At 41.7% G+C, this 25,483-nt stretch overlaps 1 protein-coding gene across 1 annotated transcript in view; it reads right to left on the reverse strand.

Moving 5' to 3' along the window:
- Window positions 1–25,483, reverse strand: part of NUFIP2 (nuclear fragile X mental retardation protein interacting protein 2) — a 38,995-nt gene that overhangs the window by 11,795 nt on the left and 1,717 nt on the right. The window contains exons 2-3 of the mRNA XM_011940840.1: window positions 18,294–20,015; window positions 318–350 (exon numbers count right to left, since the gene is read on the reverse strand). Of these exons, the coding sequence (XP_011796230.1) occupies window positions 318–350; window positions 18,294–20,015 (1,755 nt within the window). The remainder of the gene's footprint in view (window positions 1–317; window positions 351–18,293; window positions 20,016–25,483) is intronic.

Here is a 25,483-nt window from a genome sequence, read left to right on the forward strand (position 1 = left end):
ACCATTGCACTCCAGCCTGGGCGACAGAGCAAGATTCTGTCTCAAAAAAAAAGAGAGAGATGGGGTCTGGCTATGCTACCCCAGGCTGGTCTTGAACTCCTGGACTTCAGCAATCCTCCCACCTTGGCCTCCCAAAGTGTTGGGACTACAGGCATGAGCCACCCAGCCCAGTTGCTAATGCCTTTTGATTGCAGTTATTAAATAACTCAAAATACAAAGTCTATTTGGTAAATTACCACCCATCTGTTAATCCCACCCAAAAATAATGTCCAGTGATTACTTATTAGTGACATTTTAAGTAATCTAATCATTCTTACCTTGCTTCTGCAAATTCCAAATAGATTCCATTTCTGCAAAGAAAAAAAGAGAATTACATACTAAGTTTTGGTGAACAAAGTTTGAAGCTATGTTTTTCATTTTAAATCTAAAAATCCTAGGCTGATTTACCGCCAGACCGGAGGTAGGGTTGAAAATGGCAAAATTCTATGAAGCTCAGACAAAGCATTCACATTTTCCTATAATTTTTCTTTTTAAAAGACAGGGTCTTGCTCTGTTACTGCAGCCTCAAACTCCTCCTAGGCTCAAGCTATCCTCCCACCTCAGCCTCTTAACTACAGCTGCATGCCATCACACCCAGCTAATTTTTTTTTTTTTTTCTGGTAGAGACAGGGTCTGTTGCCCAGGCTGGTCCTCCCGCCTCGGGTGTGAACCTGGCTCCTGTAATTCTTGTTTTTCTTTTGAGACTGAGTTTTGCTCTTTGTTGCCCACGATGGAGTGCAGTGGCCTGATCTCAGCTCACTGCAACCTCTGCCTCCCGGGTTCCAGCGATTCTCCTGTCTCAACCTCCCGAGTAGCTAGGTTTACAGGTGCCCGCCACCACACCCAGCTAATTTTTGTACTTTTAGTAAAGACAGGGTTTCACTATGTTGGCCAGGCTGGTCTCGAACTCCTGACCTCAGTTGATCCACCCACCTCAGTCTCCCAAATGCTGGGATCACAGGTGTGAGCCATTGTGCCTGCCCAGCTGGCTCTTATAATTCTTAAGTGTCATGTAGATTATTATTATCTGAAATCAAACTGCAAGAATAATTTTGTCTTCACAAATTGTAAGGATATGCAAGAAGCATGCTACAGATAAAATAATACTTCTCATAACAGCTCATCATTATTTAAAAAACACCAAGTGTTTCTTGGTAATCCATTAACTCAATAAGGTACCCAAATTTTCTGAACAAAGCATTCATCAAATTTGACTAATTAAAATTGACACTTAATTAGTTTAACCATTCAGGCAAGTGGTTCTAACCTCTAAACCACACCTTTCTTTTTTTTTTTTTGAGACAGGAGTTTCACTCTTGTTGCCCAGGCTGGAACACAATGGCGCGATCTCGGCTCGCGGCAACCTCCGCCTCCCAGGTTCAAGTGATTCTCCTGCCTCAGCCTCCCAAGTAGTCAGGATACAGGCATGCGCCACCACACCCAGTTAATTTTTTTTTTTTTTTTTTTGTATTTTTCGTAGAGACGGGGTTTTACCGTGTTAGCCAGGATGGTCTCGATCTCCTGACCTCGTGATCCACCCGCCTCGGCCTCCCAAAGTGCTGGAATTACAGGCTTGAGCCACCGCGCCCAGCCTTTTTTTTTTTTAAGTAGAGACAGGGTTTCTCCTTGTTGGTCTGGCTGGTCTGACCTCAAGTGATCTGCCCACCTCAGCCTCCCAAAGCATAAGCCACCGCGCCCAGCCCTAACCACACCTCTTATTTTAACCTATAAGGTCAAAATGCCAATCCACACCTATTATTAAAGGCACACAATCCCCGTTTGTTTCAATTTCATCCAAAATGTCTACAATGTGCTTAAGTTTGGCATCTTAAAATAAGAAAATTATGTACATGTCCAAATTATAGTGACATACAGAGAATGCAGTTAAAAACTCTACCTGTGATACATTAAAGCTTCAGCTATATATAGTCAACAGTAGTTGAATATTACACAAGAACCAAATAATTGGACCTTGAAAGGAAATATTCTATCTGGAGATTAACACAAACTACTTAGTAATAGAAATGAACTATAACAAACGTTAAGGATAAGTAGTCTTTCTGTGGTAATAAAATTATCATTTTGAAACGACAAAAAGATTATTTTAACCCTGCTTAACTATTATGTGCAACTACATTCCAATTTAACAGCAATCAATTATAATTAAAGAAAAATAAAACCGAAACTCATTAAGATGGGATATATCTAGACTTGGGTTACAGTTAAGGCACAACATAATCCCTCCATAGGACTATAAGATACAGATCTAAAATTATTATTTTCTGATTGTATGTGTATAAATAGGGGCAGGGAATGGTGGAATCATATTCCTATCTCTCTCCCCACTCCCCAAGCAAAAATTAAAACTGTGTCTAAAAACCAATATTTTTTTTTTTTTTGCACAGGGGGCAGTAAGCAGGGGGACAAGGTCTTGCTCTGCAGCCCAGGCTGGAGTACAGTGGCATAATCATGGCTCACTGCAGCCTCAAACTCCTGGGCTCAAGCGAGCCTCCTGCCTCAGCCTCCCAGGTAGCTGGGACCACAGACACATGCCATTTGTAGAGATGGGGTCTTGCTATGTTGCTCAGGCTGGTCTTTAACTCTTGGGCTCAAGCAATCCTCCCACCTCAGCCTCCCAAAGCGCTGGGATTACAGGCGTTAGCCACCAAGCCTGGCACTTTTTTTTTTTGAGACGGAGTCTTGCTCTGTCACCCAGGCCAGAGCGCAGTGGCGCGATCTCGGCTCACTGCGAGCTCCGCTTCCCGAGTTCATGCCATTCTCCTGCCTCAGCCTCCTGAGCAGCTGGGACTACAGGTGCCTGCCACCGCTAATTTTTTGTATTTTTTGTAGAGATGGGGTTTCACCATGGTCTCGATCTCCTGACCTTCGCCTCGGCCTCCCAAAGTGCTGGGATTACAGGCGTGAGCCACCGCGCCCAGCCTTAAAAAGTATTTTTTACAGTAACCAGCCTTTTGAAAATTTGTCAGATCCATATATTGGGATCAATTAATAATTCAGGATGAACAAGATAATTAACCAGATAAAATCCCATTCAATATATCATACTAATTCCCTGATTAAACCAAATCTGGAAGTATGCAGAAAAACTGCCAATTGTCCAAGCTTAGTTGTATGGCATGGTGTCCATCAACTCTCTGCACAGACACCTATACAAAGAAAGGCAGGAAAATTCCCTTTCTCCTGAGAGGTCTAAAAAGGGTAGAACTATCTAATCTGGAGGAAAAAAAAAAAAAAAGGATGATGCTCGGGAATTCTACTCATAGAAATCATACTTATCACTTCAATATAATTTCTTATTCCATTAGTTTCAAACAATGAGGAACAGTTAAATGGTCTTTATTATCTTACAAATTTCTGGATTTCAGAAGAGCCTATTTTAACAAGTCCAAATATAAGCCTTCTCTTGGTTGACCTACTGCAAAAAAATTGATCCAATACAACCAATATTTTATTTTAGTTAAAGCACAGAATTTTCATATTTTTTAGCCAATAAACTCCTGAAGAATTGTGTATATAGTAATAACTTGATACTCATTTTGTCTACTGCAAAGATAAATCTATATTTAGTTGTATGTTGAAAACACAGAGATAGTCCGGGTGTAGTGGCTCATGCCTGTAATCCCAGTACTTTGGGGGGCCAAGGCAGGAGGATCACTTGAGGGACCAGTCTGGGCAACACAGGAAGACCCTGTCTCTATTATTAAAAAATAAATAAAGGCCGGGCGCGGTGGCTCAAGCCTGTAATCCCAGCACTTTGGGAGGCCGAGACGGGTGGATGACAAGGTCAGGAGATCGAGATCATCCTGGCTAACCCAGTGAAACCCCGTCTCTACTAAAAAATACAAAAAACTAGCCAGGCGAGGTGGCGGGCGCTTGTAGTCCCAGCTACTCGGGAGGCTGAGGCAGGAGAATGGCCTAAAGCCGGGAGGCGGAGCTTGCAGTGAGCTGAGATCCGGCCACTGAACTCCAGCCTGGGCGACAGAGCAAGACTGTCTCAAAAAAATAAATAAATAAATAAGAAAGAAAAAAAGTTAATCCAACTTTCCATGTTACCCACCTATAAATAACATTTCCTTTTTTCTTCCCCACTGGAAACTCAACCTGTCCCTGCACTTTCCCCCTTTTTTGAGAATACACTTCAGAGTCACAGTAACAACCACATTGCTTTAAAAAACAAAGCAAACATACACATTTTAGAATAAAGAAGACAAAACACTGTTTGCAAACACCCAATTTAACAAGTTGAAGACACTTCTTTACCACAGATTAAGGTTTTACTCAAATACTATACATTTAAAAATGATTTATGATAAAATGTTATTACCCTTAAATGTGAGCTCTAGAGTAGTGAATTTCATGACTTCTGAGGGGGAAATAGGGATGCATGATGTACCTATAAAACTAGCCATGAAGCAAGCCAACTTCTAGCCAAGAAATAAATCAGCATTTTCCTAGTGTGGTGGCTCACACCTTTAATCTCAGCATTTTGGGAGGCCGAGGCAGGCAGATCACAAGGTAAGGAGTTCGAGACCAGCCTGGCCAACATGGTGAAATCCCATCTGCTAAAAATACAAAAATTAGTCGGGCATGGTGGCGCATGCTTATAATCCCAGCTACTGAGGAGGCTGAGGCAGGAGAATCGCTTGAACACAGGAGGTGGAGGTTGCAGTGAGCCGAATTCACGCCATTGCCCTGCAGCCTGGGCAAAAGAATGAGACTCCATCTCAAAAAAAAAAAAAAAAGAAAAAAGAAATCAGCATTATCAGAAATGCTGAACTGAGAATTGAATGCAATTTGCCTTCCTGTTACTTAATATTAATTACTTCTTTCACTACTAGTAACTTCATTTCCTTCATCAAAATTTAAGTTTCCCCGAAACTCAAACAAGGTTAGGATCAGAAAGGGAAAATGAATCAAATAGCATTTACATGATGCTATGCTTAACCTTAACAAAACCAACAAGAAATGACATAGCCGGGCGCGGTGGCTCACGCCTATAATCCCAGCACTTTGTGAGACCAAAGCAGGTGGATCACCTGAGGTCAGGAGTTCGAGACCAGCCTGACCCAACATGGTAAAACCACATGTCTACTAAAAACACAAAAAAGTTAGCTGGGCATGGTGGCAGGCACCTGTAGTCCCAGCTACTTGGGAGGCTGAGGCAGGAGAATCGCTTGAACACAGGAGGTGGAGGTTGCAGTGAGCCGAATTCACGCCATTGCCCTGCAGCCTGGGCAAAAGAATGAGACTCCATCTCAAAAAAAAAAAAAAAAAAAAAAAATGAAATGACATTATCGATAGAACACATAGGAAAGGGCTGACATTACATTCTGTCCTCTTTTAGGTTACCTAAGTCTCAACTCAGAGTTTAAATATGAAATGTGTGTGTTTTTTTTTTTTTTTTTTTTTGACAGAGTCTCGCTCTGTCAACCCAGGCTGGAGTGCAGTGATGCTATCTTGGCTCACTGCAAGCTCTACCTCCAGGGTTCACGCCATTCTCCTGCCTCAGCCTCCCAAGTAGCTGGGACTACAGGTACCTGCCACCATGTCCAGCTAATTTTTTGTATTTTTAGTAGAGACGGGGTTTCACTGTGTTAGCCAGGATGGTCTCTATCTCCTGACCTTGTGATCTGCCCACCTTGGCCTCCCAAAGTGCTGGGATTACAGGCGTGAGCCCACCACGCCAGGCCCCTCATTTGTGTAATTTAATGTTTTGACTATCCCGAGAAGCAAAGCAAGTGAATAGTATAAAGAAGGCTAAGGAAGGCAATTTGAATTATACAAAATCATCATACATGTACAAGTTCAGTATCCTTATCTGAAATGTTTGGGACCAGAAGTGTTTTAGATTTTGGAATGTTTCCATTATATTATTGAACAAGGAGCATTTCCTTTTTGAACATCATGTCAGTACTGAAAAAATTTCAGATCTCAAAGCATTTTGGATCTTAGATTCTCAGATTTGGGATGCTCCACCTCGGTAACTGATTCTTTGTTTTTCTTTCTTTCTTTTTTTTTTTTTTTGAGAGAATCTCACTCTGTCGCCCAGGCTGGAGTGTAATAGTGAGATCTCCACTCACTGCAACCTCTGCCTCCCGGGTTCAAGTAATTCTTCTGCCTCAGCCTCCCAAGTAGCTGGGACTACAGGCGCACGTCACCATACCCAGCTAATTTTTGTAGTTTTAGTGGAGACGGGGTTTTGTCATGTTGGCCAGGCTGGTCTTGGAACTCCTGACCTTGTGATCCGTCCGCCTCGGCCTCCCAAAGTGCTGGGATTACAGGCGTGAGCCATCACACCTGGCCAATTTTTGTATTTTTAGTAGAGACAGGTTCCGCCATGTTGGCCAGGCTAGTCTCAAACTCCTGACCTCAGGTGATCCACCCACCTTGGCCTCCCAAAGTGCTGGGACTACAGGCATGAGCCACCACACCCAGCCTTGATCTTTTAACACTGCTCTCTTCTACACACACAGACACAGCACAAAATCTAACTTGCCAGTTCTTTCTGAAGAGTGATCACAGCATCTAATTATGCAAATATTTACTGAGAAATGCCCACAGGGCCAGACCTAATAGAACCTAAGTTTTTTGCTGTTAAGATATACCAAGTATATCTTAAGAGCAAAATCCTGTATTTTAAACCACTACCACCATCCAATCTGAAATTTCTTTATATCAAAACTTATATTTAGCTACGCCACTCAAATGAAAAGTTAATGTTCAATTTCCTAGAGCAGACTTTCTACATAATACCACCCTATCACAATGCTTCCTATAGCGAAATGTCCACTTATCCACAAGTTCTTAATTCCAAGTTGATTGAAAAAAAATACTAATCACCAGCTCAGGGTATAGATGCAAAACCAGAAAGAGTCTGCCCTCTGTGAGCTTATTCTAGTAAGCAACTTCATTGGGAGGGTGGGTTATCGGCAGGAGCATCAGCAATGAACAAAGGTTAGTGGTATGTGTGTGCTTTAACAAGGTGTGTTTGAGCAGGGGTGAACAAATGATTACTATCCACCGTCTGCTTTTGCAAATTAAATTTTAATGAGGGCCTGTGGTGGTTCAGACCTGTAATTGCAGCACTTTGGGAGGCAGAGGCGGGAGGATCACTTGAGACCAACCTTAGCATGATGGTGAGACCCTGTGTCTACAAAACATTTAAAAACTAGCTGGGTGTGCTAACAGCACATGCTTGTAGTCTCAGTTACTCAGGAGGCTGAGGCAAGAGGATTGCTTGAGTCTAAGAATTCAAGGAGACAGTGAGCTATGATCATGCCACTGCACTCCAGCCTGGGCAATATAGTGAGACAACCGTGTCTTAAAAAACAAACAAAAAAAAGTTTTAATGGAACACAGCCACATCCACCCTATATGTACCATCTATGACTGCTTTTGAGCTACAATGCAGAACCAAGTATTGAGTGGTTGCAACAAAGACGCTATGGTTCACAAAGTCACTAAGAATGAGAGATTTAAACAACATTATTCAGGGGACAGAGTAAAAAGCTACATATGAAATAAAGTTTATTACTTAATCATATAGGTGAAGGGAAACCACTGAAGAAATCTAAGGTTACTGTACTAAATAGTGATGATTCTTCCAGGTACTGAACAGAACAGATGAAGTGACAATATAGAGAGACAGCCCAATAACTGTTAAGAAGAAATGAAGACAGTATCCGAGATAGAAAAGAAAAAAAAGGAGCTCTTAGAGAAATGGTCCATATAATCTAATGACAAAAAATTGGGTTAATGCTAATTCACTAAGGGTAGGAAAGAAAAAGCAGGTTTTGGAAGAGAATGAATTCAATTTAATATATATAGAATTGCAGCGATGATATGGAATATATATGGTCTGAATTCAAGGTTTTTTTTGTTTTTTTGAGACAGAGTTTCACTCTTGTTACCCAGGCTGGAGTGAAATGGCTTGATCTCGGCTCACTGCAATCTCCACCTCCTGGGTTCAGGTGATTCTCCTGCCCCAGTCTCCCGAGCGGCTGGGATTATAGGCATGTGCCACCACACCCGGTTAACTTTTTGTATTTTTTTGTACAAACAGGGTTTCACCATGCTGGCCAGGCCGGTCTCGAACTCCCGACCTCAGGTGATCCACCTGCCTCGGCCTCCCAAAGTGCTGGAATTACAGGCGTGAGCCACCACGCCCGGCCTCTGAAGAAGTCTTAACCCTAGTATATATAGTAACAGAACTGGACAAGATTATCCAGGGAAATTGATGTAACATGAAAAGGGAACTCAAGGAACATTTGAGAAACAGAGAATGACCCCAAGACAGTTATAGTGAAGGTGTAAGATACAAGAGTGGGTAGAGTCAAGGAAATTCAAACTAAGGAATATAAACAGAGGCAATGTTCACCTCTGGTAAATCTTAACCAAAAGGTAAGACACTTGCAACTTTCTGGTTATCTATCTCTTTTTCTCTAGCCCAATGTCATTGCCCAGGCTCAAGCAGTAGTATCTTCTGAATGTTTATGTGTTTATGCAGTTGCCTTTTAACTGGCCTCCTCTGCCATTACTCAGGCCTCACTTTCTGTCTTCTACAATCTGGCTAACCATTCTTTTCCTTTAAAAGTATAAATCTGTTAGCCAGGTGCAGTGGCTCATGCCTGTAATCCCAGCACTTTGGGAGGCCGAGGCGGGCGGATCACTTGCGGTCAGGAGTTCAAGGCCAGCCTGACCAACTTGGTGAAACCCTGTCTCTACTAAGAATACAAAAATGAGCCGGGCGTGGTGGTGCACACCTGTAATCTCAGCTACTCAGGAGGCTGAGGCAAGAGAATCACTTGAACCCAGGAGGCAGAGGTTGCAGTGAGCCGAGATCGCGCCACAGCACTCCAGCCTGGGTGACACAGAGAGATTCCGTCTCAAATATAGATATAGAAATCTGAAAGTGACCACACTGCTCAAAACTTTTCAATGGATTCTCACTGCCCACAGCAAAAGCTACTAGCACTGTGAAACTGAATTTGTGTCTCCTAGCACCTGACACAATAGCTAGTACATCAACATATTAATTAGATAACTAAGTTATCTAATTATAAAGGACTTTAAACTTGTACCATTCACCTTCCTTTAAACAAACTGAATGGCTGGCAATCTTCAAACACTATTATTTCCTCCACCTAAAGTAATCCTACTATCTGGGCACAATAAACAGACAAACATCCACTTCTTTTTGGAATCCTGACTACCCTTCCTTCACCCTGCCCCCACCTTAGGGGTTCCAACTACATTTGGCACAATCTTGGCTCACTGCAACCTCCACCTCTCAGGTTCAAGCGATTCTCCTGCCTTAGTCTCCTGCGTAGCTGGGACTACAGGCACGTGCCACCATGCCTGGCTAATTTTTGTATATTTTTTTAGGAGAGATGGGGATCTCACCATGTTGGCCAGGGTGGTCTCTAACTCCTGACCTCAAGTGATCCACCAGCCTTGGCCTCCCAAAGTGCTGGGATTATAGGTGTGAGCCACTGTGCCCAGCCAACAATAGTAATACATTTCTTTCCATGTGTTTCTCTATTAGACCAAGTTTCTCAATGATACAAACCCTCACCTTTCATTTATTTATCACTACTGCTTCCCACAGGGCTTGGTGCAATAAGTAAATACTGATTTGAACAAATACTATTCATAAATCAGCCAGGAAGTAATAATATAACTGTAAACAGTATTAGGTAGACCCATTTGGCATTGCTCACACTCAACTTCTGACCTTAAAAACAGTAATTTCATATAATCAAACCAAACAGATCCAGCATTTAATTATTAAATCCCTCATGGAAAACAACTGAAGCTAAAAGGGCTAAAGCTAACTAGAAGCTTATTTTTTGCATTTAAAAATGAAGAATACTATTGTCTCAGCTAGTAGAACATTTTGCTCGTTTTTTGAGATAGTCTTGCTCTGACTAGACTAGAGTGCAGCAGCACAATCTCGGTTCATAGCAACCTTGCCTCCTAGGTTCAAGAGATTCTCCTGCCTAAGCCTCCGGAGTAGCTGGGACTACAGGCGCACGCTACTACGCCTGGCTCATTTTTATATTTTTAGTAGAGACCGGGTTTCACCACACTGGCCACGCTGGTCTCAAACTTGTGACCTCAGGGGATCCGCCCACTTCAGCCTCCCAAAGTGCTGGGATTTTCATGTGCCACTGCGCCTGAACCTAGAACATCTTTTAAAAATTAACATCTAAAGTAAATGGCTCCACCAGAGATAGAGAATAAATCAAACATAATGCCAAACAAACTGACTCCCACAACTGAGAACCCCCAAATCAATTTATCACTAATTATGCTTTCCAATCCCTTATTAAGACATTTTAGATCAAATCCTGTACAATTCAGCAAGGATGATGACATGATAAATTAAAACTCTGCTTTTCCCCTTTAATTCAGATTTGCCCATTTTTTGGATGATTACAGGTTATTATACCATGTTTTGCTGTTCTGATTTCCTTTTTCTTAACCAGTCTGCCATACTTGCCTATTCTTTTACAAAGAAGCTTGTCAGAAATTTCTACCACCCTTTTTCAGTTTGACATACCCAGAGAGAAATATAGCATGTTTTCAGGCCACGTGCGGTGGCTTACGGCTATAATCCCAGCACTTTGGGAGGCCAAGGCGGGTGGATCACCTGAGGTCAGGAGTTTTTGAGACCAGCCTGACCAACATCGTGAAACCTCAGTGTCTACTAAAAATACAAAATTAGCCGAGCGTGGTGATGCACGCCTGTAATACCAGCTACTCAGGAGGCTGAGGCAGATCACTTGAGCCCAGGAGGCAGAGGTTGCAGTGAGCCGAGATCACACCATTGGACTCCAGCCTGGGCAACAACAGTGAAATTCTGTCGAAAAGGGAAAGGGAAAAGGAAAGGGAAAGGAAGCGAAAGAAAGCAAAAGAAAAGAGAGAAGAGAAGACAACAGCATGTTTTCAAGTAATTCTAAATTAAGATAGTTAGAAGTCACCACTTTTTCAGTAGACCCCTTAATGAACTCTTCTCTGAAGCTACAACAAACCAGGATAAGAATTATCCAGACTACCCCTAAATAGAAACTCAGAACTCAAGTTGTTTTTTGTTATTTTTCTCTTTTCTACTGCTCTACTTATTCTAATCCCATGTACTTTATAAGGGTAAAAGTTGCTTGGAATGGAACTGCTACTACTATAATAGTAATAAACAATTTCTGGTTTTGCTACTACCATTACAGTAATAGTGTCTGCTCTTCTTACAGCACAGATGGTTATTTCCCTCACACTCAGGACTTAAGCTAGTGAAAACTGGAAGTTAAATTTTAACTTCCATAAATTCCTTACAAGTGATCTTTCACCAGTATCAAGGTGAATTTATTATTACTGTATTCATAAAGCAGACATCATGACACATCAAGAAGCTAGTATGGGTGCTAAACAGCCAGTATGAGTTCTCTCACTGGGAGAAAGGAGACCCTATACCAAATTAGGAATTATTTGTTATATTCATTCCTACATGTCCCACATTATTATATCCTCATAAACAGGGATCCTTTCCAAATCTAGGGAATCCAACCAGGGCTAAAACCAAAGCAAACCTTAAAACTGTCAAATTTGCAGGTGCACATTAATAAGATTATTAGGAAGACAGCTGTGATGCCATAGGCATTCAGGTAGCAATTTCAATAAAATGCAGCAAACGTGAAAATACTTATTCACATTGTGTTTAGAAGAGAAAATTTAATATTCAGATCCTTCTGTAAACAAATGTCAACTATGCCTAGTCCCTATCAATTTTATGGATTAATCATAATTTGTCTCTTCATATCCTGTTTCCCAAATCTTGTTGATGTAATCTTATCCATTCCCTTATGCCCTTTCCCAATCTAAAAGCTTTTTTAAAAAATGATTTTTAAAACTTCAGATCATTTATATGGTTGAAAATACAAAGGAGAAAACCTTTATTATACCTCTGCCTGCACTATTCCAAGAAACTGATCTTCTAGTCAACAGAAAAATGGCTTCCAGTCTACCCAAATTGGTGCCATATTAATTTACGTGAACATAGATCTGTAAGCAATTGCTTAATACCAACTGTTTTGTTTTTGAGACAGGGTCTCACTCTGTTGCATAACCTTGAGTGCAACAGCATGATTATGGCTCACTGTATCCTTGACCTCTTGCGCTTGGTGATATCCTCCATCTCAGCCTCCACATGCCACCATGCCCAGCTAATGCTTAAAAGTTTTTTGTAGCAATCAGGACCCGCTATGTTGCCCCGGCTGATCTCAAACTCCTTGGCTCAAGCAGATCTCTTCCTGCCTCAGCCTTCAAAAAAGCTAGGATTATAGGTGAGAGCCACAGTATGCAGACTATTTTTATTTTCATTTTTTGAGATGAAGTCTCGCTCTATCTCCTAGGCTGGATAGAGTGCAGTGGTGAGATCTCGGCCTCACTTCAACTTCCACCTCCCAGATTCAAGCGATTCTCCCACCTTAGCCCTCCAATTAGCAGAGACTACAGGCCTGCGCCACTATGCCTGGCTAATTTTTTTATTTTCAGTAGAGATGGGGTTTCGCCATGTTGGCCGGGCTGGTCTCAAACTCCTAACCTCAGGTGATCCACCCGCCTCGGCCTCCCAGTGTGCTGGGATTACAGGTGTGAGCCATGTCCGGCCCCAGCCTACTTTAAAACAAATAGACCAAAATGTCAGCATTTCAAATGCTTCATATCCTTCAGTGCCATAATATAGCCACGCAAGACAGATCAACCCAGTTCAAATTGGCACTCTGACCAAACACAACCCATATCAATTATTATTTCAAAAGACTTGGCTTCAAATGACTGAGATAACAACTTTTAGGAAGGCACAGGTGTATGTCCCACATACACTAAGAGCCATCACAAACTAGACATGGTAGCTCATGCCTGTAATCCCAATACTTAAGGAGGCTGAAGCAGAATTGAGGGCAGGAATTCCAGACCAGCCCAGACAACATGGGTGGTGGCATGAACCTATATGGTCCCAGCTACGCACACAGGAGGCTGAGGAGGGAGGATCCCTTAAGCCCAGGAGTTCAAGGGTGCAGTGAGCTAGGATTGTACCACTGCATTCCAGCCTGAGTCATGGGGTGAGACTTTGTCTCTTAAAAAACCCATCGGAGCCAGGTGTGATGGCTTATGCCTATAATCCCAGCACTTTGGGAGGCCGAGGCAGGCAGATTACTTGAGGTCAGGTGTTTGTGACAAGTCTGGCCAACATGGTGAAACCCCATTTCTACTAAAAATACAAAAATTAGGCTGGACACAGTGGCTCACGCCTGTAACCCCAGCACTTTCAGAGGTGAAGGTAGACGGATCATTTGAAGTCAAGAGTTCAAGAACAGTCTGGCATGGCGAAACCCCATCTCTACCAAAAATACAAAAAATTAGCCAGGCACAGTGGTACATGCCTGTAATCCGCATTACTTGGGAGGCTGAGGCAGAATCACTTGAACCCAGGAGGCAGAGGTTGCAGCGAGCCAAGATCACACCATTGTACTCCATTCTGGGTGACAGAGTGAGGTTCTGTCTTAAAAAAAAAAGAAAAGAAAAGTTAGGACAGGCATGGTGGCCCACACCTATAATTCTAGCACTTTGGGAGGCTGAGGCAGGAGGATCCCTTGTGGCCAGGAGTTCAAGACCGGCCTAGGTAAAATACAGAGACACCGTCACTATATACATATATACACACATAAAACTTAGCTGGGCGGCCGGGCACAGTGGCTCATGTGTGTAATCTCAGCTACTAGGGAGGCTGAGGCAGGATAAATCTCTTGAACCTGCGAGGCAGAGGTTGCAGTGAGCTGAGATCACGCCACTGCACTCCAGCCAGGGCAACAGTGCGAGACTTCGTCTCAAAAAATAAAAATAAAAAAATTAGCGAGGCATTGCGGTGCACACCTGCTGTCCCAGCTATTCAGGAGGCTGAGGCAGGAGGATCACCTGAGCCCAGGAGTTCAAGGCTACAGTGAGCTATGACTGCACCACTGTACTCCAGCCTCAACAACACACAGCAACACCCTGTCTCAAAAAACAAAAAAAAAAAAGAAAAAAAAAGAAAGCAAAGTTAATAGCATAACAGATATAAAAAGCTAAAAGAGGCCAGGCATGGCGGCACACACCTGTAGTACCAGTTACTCAGGAGGCTGACGAAGGAGGAGAGATTGAGCCCAGTTCCAGGCTGCAGTGAGCTATGATAGTGCCACTGCACTCCAGCCTGGGTGACAATGAGATCCTGTCTCTTTAATTAAAAAAAAAAAAAAAAAAAGGCTAAAAGGAAAATCCCAAGAATCCGAATCCACACAAATCCCTTTTATGCTCTATTGTATCTTTACTTCATACCCTCAACTGTACTTAACATTCAAATTTTTAAAAATCCATATTACACTTAATCTAAAAAGTTCCTGTATTTAAAAAAAAAAAAAAAAAGCCCTTGCCAGAAGCCGCCGCCATGCACTTGGACTTCCCAGCTGCCAAAACCTTGAGTCAAATAAACACCTTTCTTTGTTGGGTGCAGTGGCTCACACCTGTAATCCCAGCACTTTGGGAGGCCAAGGCAGGTGGATCCATGAGGTCAGGAGACCAGCCTGACCAACACGGTAAAACCCCATCTCTACTAAAAATACAAAATTAGCCAGGCATGGTGGTGTGCACCTGTAATCCCAGCTACTCAGGAGGCTGAGGCAGGAGAATCACTTGAACCCAGGCAGCAGAGGTTGCAGTGAGCCGAGATTGCAACACTGCACTCCAGACTGGGCAACAGACTAAGACCCTGTCTCAAAACAAACAACAACAACAAAAAATAAATTAAAATAAAAATAAAAATACCTTCTTTTATATAAATAGCACACCATTCCCAAAGAAGTGACATAATGTACTCTCTTAACCACTATTTTCAAATTAAGTTGCTGAACAGCTTATTTTTGAAGTTAGGAGAAATGCAGAAAACTTCCAATTCTAAGCCCAACTTCAACTCACTTAGAGATTACTACTGAATATTTGAAGACTACACTAAAGCACGAAGAAAATAATACAGATGTTCTTAAAGGATATTCCAGTAGCCCAACTGATTATGACTTCTTCTAGAGTTTAACTTAAAAAAAAAAAAAGCCTTCACTTATAAAAGATCTTCAAATCTAATTCAAGTAAAGAAAAATGAGTGGGCCAATGGACCACTCATGGACCAATCAACATTTGGCAGGAATTCAAAGAACTTGCTACTCTGGAACCTAATTGAACTGAATATTATTTATTGTTCTAGAGGGGTAAAAATTTTGATGCCAATCAGATTAATTTCCAATCATGTCCAAATACAAAACTCAAGATGACACACTTTACCTAAAGCAAATTTTTTCATTAACACCAGCAAAACTAAATATAACTGCACCCATATAGGGGTATTCAGCTTATCTAAATACCACTGATTTCATATTCAGTTAGCCCATGGATAGGGAAAATGCATAAAGAATAATGCAAGTTAACATTCCCATTTAAAAATGGCCTGCAATTCCACATAATAGAAATTTTACACAAAACTATTAACCAGTCACCTAAGGGAGCATATCCCACGTTTTGTTGTTTTGTTTTGAAAGGCAGGGTCTCACTCGGCTGCCCAGGCTTGAGTGCAGTGGTGCAATCATAGCTCACTGCAGACCTGGATCTCCCAGGCACAAGTGATCCTCCCTCCTAAGCCTTCCAAGTAACTGGGACTACACATTGTTGCCCAGGCTGGCCTCAAACTCCTGAGCTCAAGTGATCCTCCCACTTCAGCCTCCCAAAGTGCTGGGATTACAGGCATGATCCACCACACTGGGCCTCCCACAATTTTTCTGCAGATGGTAGGAGAACATAACACAACTAGATATCCTCTCAGGCTCACACAATGATCACCAGTGCAAAATACTTGGGTAAACATTTTCTAGTGACAGTCTCTAGAGGGCAGACGGCACAGAAAGCAATACCAAAAAACCCAACTCTCCCGACAGAGGTTAACTAATGTACAATACATGTCTTAAAAAATGAAGCATTTCTTTTTGTCCTAATACTCCTAAAAACAACCAACTCCTATATTTACCTCCAAAGAGCAGAGCTGGAGAACAAGTGAAATCAGGTAAATGTTATCTGTGAGAATTCCTACACTTAAACTTCCATTAAGCAATTCTACTACTTCCATTTTTAAGGAAGTAAAATAATATTAAAAGGACATCTATTTATTATACTCAAGTCTTCTACTTTGCAGATAAGGAAAGGTATGCAGACTAGGAAATTTGCTTAAAAGTCACATAAATTGCTTTGTTATTCATCTCTCAGGCAATATTTCTTCCAGAGAGAATATGGTAATGACCTAATTCCCACAATCTGGTATGGTCCCCCTTCCCTGCAAGTCACTGCCTAAATGAACCACTATTAAAATGGGAATGTACACTATGTACTAAGTGTGTACATGCATGCATGGAGTATGCATTTGTGTTAGAGAAGGGAGGAAGACATAGCAAAGTATGGGAATACTGAAACCCACTGTTCTCAAAAGCAAAAGGATATAAAGATATAAACATCATTCGTTAAACCTCATTATTTGCTCTTAAGATTTAGATTACAGTTATGCCATACAGCAAAATTTTCTTTAAGACACAAACATATCACATTCTAAGAAAGTTATTAACATGAGGCCTGGCACAGTGGCTCACATCTGTAATCCCAGCACTTTGGGAGACCCAGGTGGGTGGATCACCTGAGGTCAGGAGTTTGAGACCAGCCTGGCCAACACGGTGAAACCCCATCTGTACTAAAAATACAAAAATTAGCCAGATGTGATGGTGGGCGCCTGTAATCCCAGCTATGTGCGAAGCTGAGGCAGGAGAATCGCTTGAACCCGGGAAGCAGAGGTTGCAGTGAGTCAAGATCACGCCACCGAACTCCAGCCTGGGCGACAAGAGCGAGACTCCATCTCAAAAAAAAAGAAAAGAAAATGAGTTATTAGCATGAAACTTGAAAGATACCTGGTTCCGTTTAAACTTGGGCTTTGGGGCTATGAAAAGGAGACTCCCAAGAGCCTGGTCTCGACTATGCTAATCATGCTTGACATTGTAATTTGTCTAACTTATTTTCTAGTTACAAATTGGCATCCATTACTCCTTTTAAGACTTATCAGACTCCTCTTCAAAAACAGTGCTTCTACTCATTTTAAGCAAATTAGAACTACTAAATGAGCTCACTAATAAAGAAGCATATGATACAAAAACCAAAGAAGTTGGGCGTGGTGGCTCACACCTGTAATCCCAGCACTTTGGGAAGCAGAGGCGGGCGGATCACGAGGTCAGGAGTTTGAGACCAGCCTGGCCACCATGGTGAAACCAATCTCTCAAAATACAAAAATAAGCTGGGCGTGGTGGCACATGGCTATAATCCCAGCTACTCGGGAGGCTGAGGCAGGAAAATCACTTGAACCCAGGAGGCGGAGATTGCGGTGAGCCGAGATCCCACCACCGCACTCCAGCCTAGGCGAGAGAGACTACGTCTCAAAAACAAACAAGAAGCTGGGCGCGGTGGCGACATACCTGTAATCCCAGCACTTTGGGAGGCCAAGGCAGGTGGATCACAAAGTCAAGAGATCGAGACCATCCTGCCAACATGGTGAAACCCCATCTCTACTAAAAATATAAAAACTAGCCGGGCGTGGTGGCACGTGCCTGTAATCTCAGCTACTCAGGAGGCTGAGGCAGGAGAATCGCTTGAACCTGGGAGGTGGAGGTTGCAGTGAGCCAGGATTACACCATTGCAATCCAGCCTGGCAACAGAGTGAGACTCCCTCTCAAAGAAAAAACAAACAAACAAAAAGCAAAGGAGAAACAAAAAAGCAAAGGAAGGAGAACATATGTTCAATAAAAATTTTTTTTAAGCACTCGGTCAAGAGAAAATATAACATCAACACCTTTAAGCAAGTTCTCCTCACTTCTTTGAACCAGGTAGGTCAATTATGTTTGTATTTTTAAAAATCATTTTAAGTTGGAAAAGTGAACATTTCTTCTAAATTTTAATCATAGTAGTTCCAAAGACCCTGAATCAGTTTGATGTTAGCTGCTTATCCACATTGTCATTCTCTTAAAATACTCTTAATATGAACAACTAATTCTCTTAAAATTCTCTTAATATAAATATACTAAATTTGCCAATAAAAATCTTTGCATAGGAAACAAATGAGTTACCTTTAGTGTGATATACAATAGCAGCCCTCAGGTCAAATGAACCCCAGCTATCATTCCTTTCTAGGCCTCTCTGGTATCTCTGTTCTTTGGCAGAGCCTAACAAAGTGTTCGTAGGAGAGGCCAGAGGATTTTGATTTTCTATCTCGTAGTCCTTTGAGAGAAACACTAAAGCACCTTGACTACTGGTGTCTGCTTTCTGCAGGTCACCTATATGACTGGGTTCCAAGGATAAGGCTCCACTCTCACTAGTAGTCCCAGATTTTAGAATGCTACCCAGAACTTGAGGACTAGTCCGTTTCTCCAGCTCGTAAGCCTTGGGAAACACAGGATGCTCAGTTCCTGAGGGAATTATTTCAGCACCCTGTGAAACCAAAGTGGCAGGATATTCTCCTTGAAATGTCACCTCCATCACTTTATGCTCTGATGACTTCCCAATACCAGTCTCAGGGCCAGCACTGGGCTCATTTATAAATGATAAACCCCACTGATTCTGGAAGATATCCCCCAGGTTTTGCTGATCTGTCTGAGAGGGCAGATCCACTTGTGCTGTGCTCAACAGCATAGTTTGCATATTTGAAGGATAGATAAAAAGGCTAGTCTTAATTTGTTCAACAGCTGCTGAAGTTAGACTCATGTCCTGGAGAACTGAATCTGTCCCAGAAGAGATGGGTGTTAGAGTATTAGCAGCAGTAGTTAGCAGTGGCTGACCCCCTGGAGGATAAACATTTGCATCAGTTCCTGCTAAAACGGGCCCATTAGAAAAGTTGGCAGAAGTAACAGATTTCAGCGCTGACATAGGGACCTGGGACAAGCGACTTGATGATTGGGTCTGAGTTTCCCCAGTAGATGATGATGATGATGATGAAGTTGGTGACACAGAAGAGTTCTGTATAGTTTTGTTGAGGTTTTCCTTAACTTTGCTTGCATAACTTATTTTAGGAACTATTTTAGCACTGCTATTGTCCACTGGAAAAACTGGGGGTGGTTTAAATAGGGTCCATGAGTCCTCTTTGGAGGCAACAGCTGAAGCATGCTTTCCTTTGGGCCGATCATCAAACTTTTTGCTGCTCACACCAGGTTTACTATCTGAGTTTTTCCGAAGCATATCACCCACAGCAGGTTTTCCTCGACTTGCTCCTCCAGGCCCAGTTTCATACTTCCAAATGGGCTTCGAACCATCTACTCGATTTCCCTTTTGTTCACTATAGTCAGGCTTGAAAGTTTCAAGTCCCTGTTTTAAGGTTGGGACACTGGTCTCTTGTTGCATTATTTTGTCCTGTACTATATTAAGGTTTTCACAACCCTTGGCACTATTGCGCCTAGCTTTCCTTTTTTTAGGAGTTGTATATCCACTTTCAGATCCACTACCATCATTATCTGCTCCTTTACCCATATAACCATTAGTAATATAGCCAGAATTATTTGTTACCACACCATTTGGAATTGGTATAGTATCAGACTTATCTACAGACTGGTTCTCTCCAGATTTATTTTCATAAGACTTCCCATTCTTTTTGTCCATACTGTTTTTCTGAATGAAATTCTTCGTTTTAATTCCTGCTTTCCCAAAGGTGTTGGCCTTTACAGTCTGCTTCAGGCTAGTGTCTACAACTTGCTGGTTGCCATTGAGGACCCTGGAAATAGGGTTGGTGGCTTCATCAGAATTCAGGTTCTTTAAAGATATTTCTCTTTCTCCAGCATTACCGTTTAGTTCACCATAGCCTAGGGGAGGGAAAAAAACGTTTAATTAAAAAAAAAAAAATCACAACATGTAAATTACACTAATACCTAACATTTAAGAACTGTTTATTTACTGTATGCTAGACACTATGCTATGAACTGTAGCTTTGTATTATTTCACATCTCTATGAGAAGACACTTGTCAGCCCCATTTTACAGACTAGGAAATGCAATCTACTGCTAAGCAAAGCAAGAGGTAGAACTGAGCCAAGATTCAAAGCAAAGTCTGAGGCCAGAAAAAACAAGACCTCTTAAGCAGTATGCCAAATACCTCTCACCTAACAGAATCAATCTACCCATCACTCTCACAAGGCTGTTACAGAATTTTCTTTTTTTTTGAGACGGAGTCTCGCTCTGTCGCCCAGGCTGGAGTGCAGTGGCGTGATCTCGGTTCACTACAACCTTCGCCTCCCAGGTTTCATGCCATTCTCCTGCCTCAGCCTCCAGAGTAGCTGGGACTACAGGCGCCCGCCACCACGCCCGGCTAATGTTTTTTGGATTTTTAGTAGAGATGGGGTTTCACCGTGTTAGCCAGGATGGTCTTGATCTCCTGACCTCGTGATTCGCCAGCCTCGGCCTCCCAAAGTGCTGGGATTACAGGCGTAAGTCATGCACCCAGCCTAAAATTTTCTTTACAATTCAGAGCAGAGATACCCTCTGGGCAAAAATCAAGTTTTATTGAAACAGTAATTATTACAAGGAAATTAAAGACTTCATTTCTACAAAACCATAAATAGCTGGTAGTCACTATCAGCAGTTTCCGATGCATCTATCAGACAACTATCTAAAACGTGTGAACTTTTTCTAAAGTATTCTTAAATTTCATTTTGACATTTCCCAGATATTGGATCACACCGTTAATAGGTGAAACTAAAATATCTATGCCCCAATGTTTCTAACCTTTATAAAACATATTTTCTTCATTTTACATTTAGATAAACAGACTTTGAGAGATGAAGTAAATTGTCAATCCTGACAATTGACAGAATTCCAGTTCTGTCAGTGGAAATCTGACCTCCAGTCTATCTGCAATCCATGGTTTCCTACCACTATGCAATACTGCCTTGACTCAAAAGATACGATGAGAAAATATTTAAAAAAACTACAATAAAAAGGATCTAATTTTTTAGTGTTATGGTATTCAGGTTTAATTAAAAACCGTCAACTGCCAGTGGCTCATGTCTGTAATTCTAGCACTTTGGGAGGCCAAGGCAGGCAGACTGCTTGAGTTCAGGAGTTCAAGACCAGCCTGGGCAACATGGAGAAACCCTGTCTCTACTAAAAACACAAAAATTAGCTGGGCGTGGGGCATGTGCCTATTATACTCCCAGCTGGGGCTGCTAAGGGAGGAGGATAGCTTGAACCTCGGAGGTCGAGGCTGCAGTGAGCGGGTACTGAGATGGCACCACTGCCTTCTAGCCTGGGTGACAAAGTGAGACCCTCTCTCAAGGAAAAAAAAAAACCTTCAACCACCATAAAAAGTCAATTCTATTATAGCTAATGCAAATAGTTTTCCACTATAACAAAATGGTGCTATTAGTTATCTACCTTTTTATGAAATGTTCACAAAAGCATCTTGAGGTCAACTCATTAGAAACAGATATACAGGCTAGGTGCAGTGGCTAATGCCTATAATCCCACCACTTTGGGAGGCCAAGGTGGGTGCATCATTTGAGGTCAGGAGTTCGAGACCAGCCTGATCAACATGGTGAAACCCCGTCTCTAAAATACAAAATTACAAATACAAATAAAATACAAAATTACAAATACAAAGCTAAAAATACAAAATTAGCCAGGCATGGTGGTGCACGCCTGTAATCCCAGCTACTTGGGGGGCTAAGGCAGGAGAATAGCTTGAATCCGTGAGGCGGAGGTTGCAGTGAACCCAGATTGGGCCATTGCATTCCAGCCTGGACAACAAGAGCAAAACTCTGTTTCAAAAAACAAAAAAAACACAATAGGATACTCCACATATTTAAGGCAGCAGAAATGAGGAGTCTAATAGAAATACTGCTATTTTTATAAGTTTGAGAATCATTGTTCCAAAATAACTTAATGTATAAGTCTATTAGATACACAACAAGACTTACTCATTCTACATTAGAAAAAAAGGTACAATGGCCGGGTGCGGTGGCTCAGCCTCCTTTGGAAGGCTGAGGCGGGAGGATCATGAGGTCAGGAGATCAAGACTATCCTGGCTAACACAGTGAAACCCCGTCTCTACTAAAAATGCAAAAAAATTAGCCGGGCGTGGTGGCAGGCGCCTATAGTCCCAGCTACTCAGGAGGCTGAGGCAGGAGAATGGCAGGAGGCTGAGGCAGGAGAATGGCAGGAGGCTGAGGCAGGAGAATGGCGTGAACCTGGGAGGCGGAGCTTGCAGTGAGCCCAGATCGCGCCACTGCACTCCAGCCTGGGCGACAGAGCAAGACTCCGTCTCAAAAAAAATAAATAAAGGTACAAATACTAAAACTGAACAAATAAAGGCATTTTCTTCTACTGTATTAAAGTAACCCAAGAAAATATATTCAAGGCATAATCATTCCTAAAACAGACTGGCACAAAACTTGTACCACGAGATAATACATCTTGTAAGAGTTATTTTTTTCCTTTTTTTTTTTGAGACAGAGTCTCACTCTGTGGCCCAGGCTGGAGTGCAATGGTGTGATCCCGGCTCACCACAACCTCTGCCTCGCAGGTTCAAGAGATTCTCCTGACTCAGCCTCCCAAGTAGATGGGATTACAAGCATGAACCACAATGCCTGGTTTCACCACGTTGGCCTGGCTGGTTTCAAACCCTTGACCTCAAGTGATCCACCTGCCTTGGCCTCCCAAAGTGCTGGGATTACAGGTCACACCAACCTCTTAAGATTTCTTAGAACTCTTAAAGAGTTCTTAGATTCCACAGGGTTACATTTTTAAAAATTTTTGGCTGCTGGAAAAGCTATGATAGCTGATCAAATCAAATTTTTGGTGGCAAAATTTAACTATGAAACAGGAAGAAAGAGATTATTGCTTAGGATGTTTTCTAAAAGCTTATTTTTTCCTCAGAAAAATGCCAGGAGCAGTGGCTCACATCTGTAATCCCAGCACTTTGGTATCCCAGGCAGGTGAATCATTTGAGGTCAGGAATTTGAGAACAGTCTGGCCAATATGGTGAAGTCCCACCTCTACTAAAAATCAAAAAAAAAAAAAAAAAAAATTAGCTGGGCATGGTAGCGTACTCTTGTAATCTCGGCTACTCAGGGGGCTGAGGCAGGAGAGTCGCTTGAACCCGGGAGGCAGAGGTTGCAGTGAGCTGAGATCATGCCACTGCACTCCGGCCTAGGCCACAGAGTGAGACTCCGCCTCAAAAAAAAAAAAAAGAAACAAAGAAAAGCAGAAAGTCCCCTAAATAAAGGCTGCCATCATTTTTAACAGGTATAACTTGGAAACAGTTGGAAACCAGCTGTTATGTTTTAAATAATCTTTTGCATTGACATTCATTAATTTCATAGCATAACTTTTTGCTTTTAAGTTTCTTGTTCCTTTAATGTTGTCCTGTTGCAGGAATTCAAGCCACATTTAAAAAATTCAAAAATGTAACATAAATTACCTAACTCTGGAGGGAATACAAGACTACCTATATCATTTAACATACCAACAGGTTAAACAAAGATTTGTATCCTTGGGTCCATTAGTCACAACTTTTCAGATTTCAATTAAAGATGAGCAACCTGAAATAGCAAAAAATCCAATCTCCAAACTGAGCTGAACCAAAACTAACTAGAATAATTCTTCCTAAGATTCTAGTTTGTAGTGACTCAGCTATTGGAACTCACCAAACAATGAAAAAACGGCTTAAAAGCCACTGTGCTCCCACCTGCAAGTTTTAATATAACAAAAAAAAGAAAGAAAATCTCGTTTAACTACATAAAACTTTCCTCATGACAACCTTGTTGATATGTATAAAGTATGCCAGAAAGAAATTTTTTTATATCTAAGAAAAATGTAAACATTATAGAATAAATTTAAGAAATTAAAGGACTCCTACCGCTTTTATTATTTAGGGCTACTTATACATACTAATCCTACTTTCAAAAGACTCAGCAAAACTTGAGTCCTGATAAATCTAGCTTTTCAATTAGAAACAAATTACTCAACACATTTGGCCTTCTCTTGCGCCCTCTTCTGGATAAACAAAAAAAAACTGTTTCTCTTTAGGTTTGTGAGTAATGGGTTACAAAAGCCTACCTCAACATGTTACAGATAAATTTCAAAAATATTGTAATGTTTTCTTAGTTATTAGCATAATACATGTCAAAGCAACAGTACTGTGACCAAAGCACACACTCGCCCCAAATTGTTTATACTCTGTCAAAACTCCTAATTCCAGTTTCCTCCTCTTTATCCACGTCTTCCAAGATAAGAAATATTTGGAGGAATACCACCTTGAATGGTTTAGGGGCTGCTTCTACATGTAGAGAGAAGTCTTGCAAAAGTATATTAACCTGACCGATGAAATACAATTTTTCAGTCTCAACAGTAATATTGCCTTATGCAGCCATAATACGGTAGTATTTTCTCATCTTTTGAACAAGATCTAATGCTAAAAAAATCTAGTTATGTAGTCCCTAACAGTTTTCAAACTGCTCCAAATCTTTAGGATTAAACACCTAACTCGTGTGTTATGTGTTCACTTCTGTTGCATACCATCGGGTCCCTAACGAACTCCCAAAATGGAAAATCTGACATTCTAATTTCAGTCTTCAAGTTACAATCTGCAATAAAAAAAAGCACTTAGTTTTTCTCCAGCTCTCAACAATTCCTTCTATCAAATTTGATACGCTGGGTTTAACACACGCTTTATGCTTCCTTTCTCTTCGATTATCAAGAGCCCTTATTTTTTAAAATCTGCGTGGGTTATAAACTTTTAAACTTACTTCTCGTGAAATACTTTCTTACATGACTTTTACCCTCAATTTCTCGTTTGTTAATATTAGTTTGGGGATCAATATCGATTTTAAAATACGAAAAAACACCTTTCTTTTTAACATGGAGAGAAGCCTCATCCGAGGCAAGATGGTAGTAATCTAACCTCATGGATGAGCCACTTGGGTTCACCCTTAAGGACAAGAAAGGGGGTCAAAAAGCTCGCCCTCTTCCTCATCCTAACATTTTAAAAAATCCCTCACCTCAAAGACACTACCCAAGCTCAGAAGGTAAGTGCCGGGTGGGGAGGGAATGGAACAAGGTTTTTGTATTTTTTTTTTTTTTTTTTTGTAGAAAATGAGCTGCTAGAAGGAAAAGGCCCAAGTGAAAGCCTCAGAGGCGGAGTCGTGAGCGAACCTGGCAGGAGACGAGGTTCCTGTGGCAGAGAAACTCGTGACCGGGGAGCTGGGTTCCCGCTGGGTACCCCACCCGGCCTCAGGCACCGCCTCTACCCAAAATGAATCCCCCCGCCGCCCCCGCAG

This window comes from Colobus angolensis, unplaced genomic scaffold (assembly GCF_000951035.1).
Source record: "Colobus angolensis palliatus isolate OR3802 unplaced genomic scaffold, Cang.pa_1.0 Scaffold193, whole genome shotgun sequence".
Taxonomy (NCBI): domain Eukaryota; kingdom Metazoa; phylum Chordata; class Mammalia; order Primates; family Cercopithecidae; genus Colobus; species Colobus angolensis.